The 11,191-nt window shown below is 38.6% G+C and overlaps 1 protein-coding gene across 2 annotated transcripts; it reads right to left on the minus strand.

Annotated features, from left to right (window-relative positions):
* Nucleotides 1-730: 730 nt before the first annotated feature.
* LOC116206203 (abscisic acid 8'-hydroxylase CYP707A2-like) lies at nt 731-3,721 on the minus strand. Of its 2 annotated transcripts, none has more exons than XM_031539012.1 (7): nt 3,416-3,721; nt 2,984-3,305; nt 2,423-2,818; nt 2,032-2,206; nt 1,813-1,919; nt 1,555-1,673; nt 731-1,407 (listed from the first exon to the last, which is right to left on the minus strand). In XM_031539012.1, exons 1-7 carry the CDS (start codon nt 3,613-3,615, stop codon nt 1,317-1,319), a joined length of 1,410 nt encoding a protein of 469 aa, XP_031394872.1. In that variant the 5' UTR covers nt 3,616-3,721; the 3' UTR covers nt 731-1,316. The 2 variants fall into 2 exon arrangements, with proteins under 2 accessions (XP_031394872.1, XP_031394873.1); XM_031539013.1 differs by lacking the exon at nt 731-1,407 and adding an exon at nt 1,423-1,441.
* Between the last annotated feature and the right edge of the window lie 7,470 nt (nt 3,722-11,191).

Raw genomic sequence — 11,191 nt, forward strand, 5'->3', positions numbered from 1 at the left:
GGCAAGAGGCACGGTGATGTCTAGATGCCAACCACCCATCACGCTAATTGAGGTCGTCGGTGGTTACAGAGTTCATCAGTGACCTTATTTCTTCAGTCAACAGTAGGAGGCCCAAATAAGAAAGTGATGATGGTAACTTTCGTAAATTGAAATCAGGAGCAAGGCAATTTATGTCTTTTTGGATAAAATAATATCCTTATCCACGCTTAACTTGCCCCCTAACTAGAACAAGATCCTCAATAATTATATCCTGATGAAACCCAAACCCAATCCCTATTCTATGATCCCCGAACGTGGGTTTAGGATGTTAAAAATCTTATCTGACTCATTATCCCGACGACCAGACATTGGCTGGTATAAGAGTTAATACAAATTTCACAAGATATATATTCTATTAAAAACAACTCCCAAACATTGTCGAAGAGAACTATTTTGCTTTCACTTTGAGAAAGAAGGGTGGCTAACTTCAATCCATTTTCGTAATAGTACGTATAGGACTGAAGTACGTAACTTGTTTTGTCGGAAATCCTGGCCCCATGAGAGAGCACGAAGAATAGATTGATGTTTATGTACGTCTTTCTACATGAAACTCGTCAAACTCGTGTTTGGAAAAAGCAAACATATATGCCAATTTGACTCCTCTTTTTTTTTTTCCCCCTTTTCTTTTTTTGCAGAAAGGAATATAAATGACTGAAATAATTCAGATAGAGAGAGGAATAGGCAAAATATGTGAGGAAGAATTCCATGAGAAATTGTCTATTGATTATTGCCTTGCGGACTTCATTTGCAAATGATAAAAGAAGACAAAAGAAAAAAAAAATCTTGGCCAAAAAACCCAATTACATACATTTGATCCCATCCACTGAACCTACCTATTTTGCCATTTCTCAAAACAAAAGAATATGAATTTTAATCGCTTGCCATCTGCTATTCTCTTGTTCTTCTTTCTATTGGTTTTCATTTATCATCTTATTCTTTTGAGATAAATGAGTGTCAAGGGCTTGCTATGTACACTTGGCTCCCTTCTTAATTGCTTCCACGAGTTAGATCTTTTGATCGAGTAGAATCTGAGAAGTCTTCCTGTATATGGGGCGTCCACTGAGTTATTAATACGTCGCGACTTGCAACCATCATATATCATCTAGTAGGTCCGTAATCCGAGTGCTCGCTGCTCCACTTAGTAGTATTGGATCAAGACGGAGCACAAACGAGATCCAAACCGACCCGCCCACTCGCTGTTGTGCTTGGCATACTTAACTTTTTTTTTTTTTTTTTTTGAGTTCGAGAGTCCGAACATTAGTTGAGGAGAAATTGCATTATTTCCGGAATAACTTGATGGGCAGACCATTCTGGGGAAGAGCGAAGGGCCCATACTGAATTCCGTTCTGAGAACCCATCAACGACCATCTGCACACCATAGAAGCCCAACCTCAGTTCCTAACTAAAAATAGCAAAAAACAGCTGTCATTGGAAAAAAAAGTGTAAACCCTTTTTTTTTTCCTCTGCTTTTTTGGAAATAAATAAAATAAATAAAGATATGAAATATATACTAACCTGTACTTAGTGGTCAAGTGATGTAGAAGTACCAAAATCTCCAATTTAGCCAACTCATTCCCTGGGCATGAGTGGGTCCCGTTGCCAAATGCCAAAAATGTGTTGGGCTTTGGTGCGACCTGTCAGGTTGTCAGTAGGCAACAAATCAGTTAAGGAGGAATTTTTTATAACCGTACGCGCTGAATAACCATTTTATCATTTCAAAGCCGAAGAGAAGAAGAAATATCAAAAGTTATTTCTCTTCGCGAAAATATTTACCTCGAATCTGGATGGGTCGAACTTCTCCGGCTCGGGGAAGAGCTCCGGGCTGTGGTGAATGTTCCTGAAGAGGGGCAAGACTTTCCATCCTTTCGGAATGAGGTACCCTGAGAGCGATTATCGAGATGAAAAAGGATATCAGCAAAACCCGATAAGGAAATACGGCTTTTTAATGGGGAAAAATAGAAATGACAAAAGGGTTGAACTGAAGTAGCTCACCTCCATACTCAACATCTTCAACAGCTTCTCTGAAGGTGAAGGACAAGATTGAAGCAACCCTTAGGGTCTCTTGGATCACTCTTGAAGTCAAAGGCATGTTCTTGGTATCTTCCCAAGTCAACAGCCTCTCTTTTCCACTCTCCTCCTTGCTCCTCATCACAGCCTCTTGCTCCTCCTGTACGGCCAAGCCACCATATACATACGAACTTTTAATTAATTTACTAAACATAAAATATATATGTAATAAATAAAATAATGATTGATTGGTGGGGACCAGCTGAGAGAGAGAGTGAGCTCATCAGCTGGTGGGACCCGGTTAGATCCTACGGCTGCAAAGTGGGGAGGAGGAATTGGGGGGCTGGCTGAGTGTGTGTGTGATTTTTTTGCTCACCGTCACGGCTTCGAGGACGCTGGGGTTCTCGCCGAGGAACTTGATGATCCAGGTGAGCACGCTGGCGGTGGTGTCCCGGGCGGCGAAGATGACGCCGATGATGTTGTCGGCGATCTGCTCGTCGGTGAGCCCCTCCTTGTCCCCCATGAAGGAGCCGAGCAGGTCGGGGTGCTGCTGGTCGTCGAGCTTCATCTGCCGCCGGGTGTGGAGGATCCTGGCCAGGATCTGGCTGAGCTCCCGGCGGGCCTTCATTGACTTGTGGAACAGCGTCCCCGGCAGGTTGATGGGCATGGAGTTGTATCCCTTCTCGAGAATGTAGTAGCACCTCTTCAGGTCCTCTCTGTACTTGATCTCGTCCTTCCCAAAGATGGACAACAGCGCCACATTGAACGCGTACTGCAGACACGAAACCCGACCAGAATTTGATCAGCCGAAGCTTTAGAAACAATTATTATCTTTTATCCATCCGATGATTTGCTCTATTTTTGGAAGAAACAGGGGAAGCTCTGTTTTCTTTTGTCCATTTCTTTTGGTGAATATTCAAGAGTGAACTCAACTCACCGTCTTCAATTCGAGGAAGGTGTTGTCGATGGACCTCCCCTCCAAGGACTTGAGGGAGTCTAGGGCGATGGACTCGATGTCGGAGACCTTGGAGCGGATCGAGTCGGGCATGAAGGCGCGGAGGACGAGCTTCCTCAGCTTGGAGTGGTACTGGCCCTGGTGGAAGAAGATGGCCTGCTTGCCCAGCATCCTCTCTTTGCTGGCCGGGAATGTGGGCTTGAACAGGTGGGATTTGGTCACGAGCACGAACTTGGCCGCCTCCGGGCTCGATATCATCACGCAGGGGCACCCCAGTATGTGGGTCTTGAAGATTGGACCATACCTAATTAACAAAAAAAAAAAACCCGACCATATCAGTACAAACATCGGACAACCCGGAGTCTAGCAATACCGGGCGGGTGACTAATTTATCGATTCAGGTGTCTAGTCTACCTCTCCACTTTGGAGGCGAAGAAGACGTTGGGGTTCTGGGAGTAGAGCTGGAAGGTCTCCCCGACGTAGGGCCACCCGAGGGTGCCCGGCGGGAGGGGCAGCTTGGGGCGGCGGCGGTCGGGTGAGAGCAAGAACTTAACGAGGATATGGACGAGGTAGATAAAGAGGAAGATCAAGGCCAGGGAGAAGAGTTGAACCATGTCTTGCTTTTGTTATTGTGACTTTTGTTTTAAGTCTCGGGAGGGGTTTGTTGAGAAATGTGACGCGATGATCAGTAGGGGAAGAAGGAGAAGAAGCTAGTTGTGAAGGGGAGGGAGTGAAGGGGAATGGGTATTTATAGGGTTAGGCTCCCAATAGTTTTGTAGAGAGAGAGAGAGAGAGAGAGAGAGAAGGGAACGAGACAGTGAGAGAAGCTGCTTTCAATAGCCAGCTTGAAACTTTACACACGGAATCTCCCTCCAGCTAATTCTAATTCATTCATATTCATGGGCTTTGGGCCCCCCTCGGAGAAGGAGAGTCCGGGAAGAGAGTGAGGTGCACGTGTCACGTGCTGTGGCAATGGGCGCGTGATCTTGACCGGGAGATGGATTGAGACGGGCTCGGAACAGAGTTTCTTCTATCCCAAACTATTCGGATGGTCTCAGCTCATGAATGATCTATTCAATACCAACACGACCGATTATACTGGATCGATCGTTCCGACGTTAATCCAGTATAAATAGTCCTTCGTATTCTGTGTGTCGGTTAAGCTTTGGGCACTGTTAAATCGTGGTCGAGTGACAACCGTAATTTTTTCCCAGTGGAATACAACATGAAATCCATAAATTTCATATAAAAAATAAAAATTCAAATTAAAAAATTCGCTACATCCGCGATAATCGAATTTAGAATCTCTATTATAGTTTGATTTTGGGCTAGTGGATGGTTTTCACTTGAGAGTGGGCAAAAGAAAACAAAAAGGGGTTGATGAAAGGAGAAGGCGACCGGAAACATCCCTTTGGACAACATGGGAGACGAAAGGAGCTGGATGCATGTTATGTTATGAATAATTGTTTATTGCATTCTCTTTGTTTATATGTGAGTGTACGTATATCCTGGTAAAGGGCCAATGCAACGCAACGAGGGCCGAAGTCCCAGAATAAATAAATATATATGAATGAACGACTACATAAATGGGCACATACATCCCGCGAAATGTGATCCATGACGAGCACTCCTGATGGTTGCTCAAGTGCAGTGTTCACGATATCGAACTGCAGATTTGTTTGTGTTAGCTTCTTTTTGAGGATGTAATCGGGACTACGGTCCCTATACTATGCATTGTTTGATTTTTCTAAATAAAGGGCTTTGGCCCCGGTATTAACCGAAAGAGGAAAAAAAATGCACATCTGTTGCCTTCATGTGGTACGTTCGATTACAAGCTGGTTAACGAAAGATATCATATGATATCATGCATGCCATTTCTTTGTAATAAGAACACATATATCACTTGTTTCACTTTATTAATTAGCCTAGCTCTAAAACCAGTACCAAAATCCGGTGTCATTCAATTACAAGCTGGTTAACGAAAGTTCAATATGACAGCTTGGTGCTTGTCAAAAAACATGAAAGGAACCCATCAAAATTAGTTTAAACAATCAGTTGTAAACCAGAATTTACCCAACTCAATCACCCAATTCATATGAACTTTGCTTTCCGTTCAGCCTCTCAGCTTCCACCTTCATGGTCCCAATAGTTTGTTCTACTTTGCATATACATGCACTTTTTATTATAGTATATGTAGTTTATAATTGCAATTGCCTATGTAAAACACCTGCACAATCTTTTTGCCAAACCCACCAAATTTATATCTATTTGTTGCCTCTTCTTTTTTTTGGTGGTGCAGGAAGCAGTAATAATTTAAAACAAAGCAAATGGTAAATGTGTCACTTAGTAGTGGAAAGGGAGGTATTAGTTTATCCATGGCGGATTAAACAACTAAATCTTTTCCTTATTCCATGATTTGCCCTGGCACTTTTCATCATCATTTTTTTTTTCTTTAGGGGCTAAAAGCACGCATCATGAGTGTGTTTTTTCTTTTTAAAAGTTATAAAGGAAGTTCATGAGCCCAATACGAAACAAAAGAGAGGAAAATGATCAAAGTGTTTAGGAAAATTCTAATTATGAAAATTTAAATCCATAACATTTTTATTTCCAGTTTGAAGACAATTGCAATTGCACCGAATCCACTACTTTTTCTGAACTTTTCATCATCTTGGCGATTGATAATTAATTTCTCGGACGTCGGTAAGGTGGAAAAGTGCATAAAAATATTCAAGTGCGGATTTTGGATGAACTAGTTACCACTTAATGATCTTTTGGTTCATAGTAATATCATGGTAATAAGTAGGTTAGATTTAGTTTTCGAACCACCATGAGTAAACTATATGTTCATGATGAATAATTAACCTAACACATTCCATGAAAAATGTGTGATTGAGAAAAGCCTTATTGCATAAAATCTTAAATTATTTATATGTTCTGGAAGGAGCCCTTCCTTAAACATGATGAACAAAGCGATCAACAGCAAAATGAACACTAATTTCCTGAAAATAAAACTTCTGGTGTATATAAACCCCAAAGCATGTTCTTGTTGTTGGATCGACTCCAGCAATTGTCGAACATTACTTTTCATGGGATTTATAGTTTTTAAACGTATTTTTTTAGTACTTTTTAGTATGCCGGCAAACCTAACGTACCGTAAAAGTAATTAGGAAAAAAAAAAGAGCATACAATTCGCAGTTATAAACATAAGTATGAATACCTCTTCTAAATCTGCTATCCATAGTCCTCGATAACTTAACACATCACCTTTATCCCAAATCATCTTTCTCACATTGAATACGTATGTTTCCCCCTTTCTTACGAGATTTTGCGGCTGCTAATCTCGACGTGTGGCATAGAAAGCATGATGACACGTAGAGATGTAGATTTGGAAATTGAATAATAAAGACTAATTAAGTAGAGATCATGCATGGTTCATGGAAAGATTGATTACAATTAGAGGGCAAGAAAAAGATCTCATTTGACTTTTATATATCTTTTTAATTAAGGGATACCCACCAATATGAGTCACGTGGTCCTAGTTTTCTTACAATCGCAATGTTTTAATTTTTCCCTACACATACATACACATGCATACATATATACATTATCTTAATAATCATATTAATCATAGTAAAAAGGTGTAATACAATTATACATGCCCTCACTTGAGATCAAGAAATTCTATATTTAATTAAACCAGTGAAATTTTCAATGTCCCTTTATTTTCCTGTCTCTCTATCGCCTTACAAACATCTATGAACACCCCTTATAACTAGGAAAAAAAAAAAGGAAAAAGAAAAAGGCATATTAAGCGTGGCCATTTAATGAAACAATTAACATATGTATATCGAAAAACTTTTGGAGACAGAGAATGACCAAATCAATACATATCTAATTGATATTTATATTTGTTGCATTAATGCATAAATATTGAGTTGACATTTTCTTTGTAAACATCAAATACAAGTCATCCTTGTATTTTAGAATTTATTGGCTTGAGAATGCTTTTTAAATGTGCTAAACTAATTAATTAATCAATTAATAGAGAGCGGATATCAGAACTTTTGGCGTGCAACTAACATATAGAGAGCTGAAATTATATAGTTGACCTTTTCGTATTGACTTTTCTTCCATATGCCATCAGGTCTCATATTTATAATTAGGTCAATGAGAACTGCCGATATACGTATTTCCCATCGTTTCGATAAAGACATACGCATTATAATTCATATTGAATGACGTAATGTAACGCGTGACATTATCGAGCATCGGATGGCAGAAGATTAGTTTTTATATGTATCATAAGATGACGCATGCTCTCGAGTTTTCTCATATATATTTCAATATTATGGTGCGATGCCACGTATTATGTTTTCTAGAGGCTCTGACTTCAACTTTTGATACAAATTCAAAGCAAAATACATTTCCTGATCCTTCATTTTACATTAGGGAGCAGACTCTAAATATTTCATTCCTTTGTCAAGCTAGCAATATGAGTGAACTGCCTTTCTATGGCAAAAGTATCAAAATGAGAAAAATAATGAAGAATGGAAAAAGAAAATTTCCATTTGAATTTCTCCGCAATTAACATCTGCCTGTCCTCTTTCCGACACACCACGCAGAGCGGGGGTTCTTTTTTTTTTGTTCCAGAGCATGGATTCTTGATTGTACCAAAAATGACAGGAAATGGTCATTCAGTTATTGCTGATCAGTTCATATAATATGGCAAATGTAATATTGCTTGTGATATTTTTATATAAAATTCATTATATATACATATCGTACTGGTGAGCCAATGGCTTTATCCCTTCTTCCAACTTCTTCGAAAGTAAGAAGATTTTGTAATTACAAAGAAATACTAAATAGCAAAAGTATATTTTAAAAAAAAAGTAGTACAATATTTACAGCTGAAGATGTCAAAAAGAAAGCATGCAGACAAGAATAAATCCTTCTCTGGTGTAAATCTTTAACAAAACTTATTCACTAGAGTTATAGTGATTGTAGGGATAGCCTCCTATTATATTGAAAATGTTCATGCCCCTCATTTAATATAGTCCAACTGATCATTGAGCAAGAAGTGCATCGTAAATTTGCATTGTGTAGACTATAACTCTCTAACTCCAAGGCCGAAATAAACCCAACTTTAGTCCATATTGCTAGTTTAAAAGTGCAGAGTAACAGAGTAATTTGGGAAGAAAGTCATGCACCCAATGTGGGTGCCTCAAATACATATCCTTTCCTATTGTACATATACTTGCCTAGTATACAGTGCAATAGGAGATTATTACTCTAATACGCCCCATCAATCTGTTGGGTGTACAGATATCAACAGATTGTTACAATGTGACTAAAAAGTTGAGAGTGAAACATTTTTCGTGAGTATACCCGCTAGTTGAGATGATGTGGGTACATAGCGGATAAGAAGATCTCCTCGTGCAATTCGTTCTCTGACAAAGTGATAGTCACTTCAATGTGTTTACTCCGATCATGTTGGACCGAATTTCCTGCAAGGTAGGTGACACTGATGTTGTCACAACAAGCAATAATCGGGCTCGGTAAATGAAGTCCAATGTTGGAGATTAGCTATCGTAACCATAATGTCTTTGCCATAGCATATGCAAGAGCACGGTACTCAACCTCAGTAGAGCTCTTAGAGACTGTTGGTTGTTTCTTGGAGCGCCAAGAGATGAGGTTTGCTCCAACAAATATGGCATAGCCGGCGGTGGACCGTTAGCTATCTGGACGCCCGATCCAATCGACATATCCAATGTATAATAACAGAGTAATTTGGGAAGAAATGCCTGCACCTAGTGTGGGTGCCTTAAATACATATACTTTCCCATTGTACATATACTTGCCTAGTATACAATTTAATCAGAGATTATTACTCTAATAAAAAGAAAAGGGGAATATTAAAGTGGGTTTGGTTCAAGCAGTTCGGCATTTGTTCCGCTTAAATAAGGTCTCGGGTTTAAGTCCTTATTAATACAACAAATCCACGCAATGAGAGCTTTACCCCTTAGTGGACCGACCTAACTCGACTGGATTAGTTAAGATTTAATTGGGCTTTTGGATACTAGAGTTCATGTAAAGAAAAAAGGGGAAAAAACTTTTGAAATCTAAATATCGATCAAATTGATGATTAACCTTAAGAATTGATCTCAAATTTAAAGGCTTTTTACATAATAATATTCAAGGCTATTGCTCATTCTATAAAGTCTTAGTTTTTTCGATTATGAAAAAGATTTATAAATGTAATAAAGTTACGAAAAAGAAAAATAAAGAAGCACCAACAGTTTGACTCACGAGATTTAACCAAAAATCTCTTGATTCATTGTGAGAGTGGGTGTTACTGCTCTACATGCTCCTTCTTTGCCCATAGTTTATCTAAAAGCACTTATTATACGTTCATGTATGTATATAGATTTGGATTATCTTTCAAAATCATATGTAATCTTCACCTCCTCGATGTTCCAAATATATGTATTTCTGGCAGGAAAATGATAAAATACAATAAATGCCATTCCCTGCAATTTCCGATGGCTTACTCCCAAGTATTATATCATTATTGTCCAGTGAAAACTCATTATGCATGCTTTATGTATGCCTGTTATTCTTTCATGTTCTTTTTCTTTTTATAATTTGGGGCTATTTTATGAAATTATTCATGCGAAAGGGTACGGAAGCACCAACAAAAGATGTATTCCTGATATTTTTTTTTTATTTTTTCAATTACAAGAGAGCCCTTGATCTGTGTACAATGAAATATAAATTATAATAACTAACAAGATGGCATGAGTATTACTATTGTGTATCAAACTTAAAACCTCTTAGTTAGCAGGCGAGAGCGCGTGTTACTGTACTACACCCTCTTTTGATTTTTCAATTTATGGTTGCGGAGACTATGGTTTAGCTGTTAAATCGCTAAATGCTAATTATAAAATCCCATAAATAAGGTTTTTTTTCCATACTTTTCGCATTCAGTTCTAGCAATTTATGCACCTTTTGATCGACCTGAACATAGAGTCACTCTCACCTAAACTCTTCCGACGGAAAGAAGGAGCGATTATCTCTCTAAAGAGAGATCTGACTGCTTTATTGCGATTATCAGTCGCCAATAGGGAACACTCTCTCGAGTGCCCTCTTTCATTATTTTAGTTAGGTAGGAGTTATAGGTGGTTTGAGTTATCAGTCGACCTCGCGGAGAGTGGATCAATCCATAGATTTCTCAAGATAGAAAGCGACAGAGATCAAGGTGCAGAAGGAATGCTTACTGGCTAATTCATGATTCTTTTTTAATTACAAAGGAGATTTATGGGTCTGATACAATAAAATAGAAATCCTAAATATATAATAAAGGTACACGGGTAGTCCAACCTTAGTATCGACTATAGAACTCTTGGTTATCAAAAGAGGACGTGCGTCATTATACTATACCCTCTTTAATAACAATTCACGATTTTTTATACATAAGACTTCGTATTGTGACCATTTCTTTTCCTTATGACTTATCTGATGTGGAGCAAAGATTCAACAATTGTGCATGAGTGACTTGACCATTTCTCATAATATAGGGTGAGCCGTGATTTAATTATCAATAATAATCGGTCTTATTCTTCAGCAGAAAAAGTAGTTCAAAATTGTTGGGCAACCTGTAAGGCTCTAACACATATAGCTGATATTCTTTTTTCCCTATTCTTGAATATAATTATATATATTGGCGGGAGGTCCAAATTTGACATCCTTTGTTTTCTTCTTTCTTTAAATTACCAGATCTCTTGACGTAATAAAATTGACTTTTACTTGTTTTAAACCATAAACACGTAGAACGCTTTATTTTTAATTCAGCTGACTATTTTACTTATCAGAACCGGACCGGACTGGCCGATCGGACTGATTTGATCGAGAACGGCACCTTGTCCGGTCCGGTTCTCCAAAAAACCGAAGTTGCACCTTTAGATTGGTGACCCCATTAAACCGGACGGTTTTTGACTGAACCCATATGAACCGGTCGATTCTATAGGTTTCCTTTATTGAAAAATTAAATTGCATGCACGGAGACTTAAACCAAAACCCTCAACCTCTCTAAGACTCTCATGCCTAGCCTCTTAGCCATTTACGCAATAACCATATTTGTTTCCTTTTGATCATTCTTTATCTCTTTAATCATAACAAAGGAAGAAACAATTT

Source organism: Punica granatum, chromosome 4 (assembly GCF_007655135.1).
Source record: "Punica granatum isolate Tunisia-2019 chromosome 4, ASM765513v2, whole genome shotgun sequence".
Lineage (NCBI taxonomy): Eukaryota > Viridiplantae > Streptophyta > Magnoliopsida > Myrtales > Lythraceae > Punica > Punica granatum.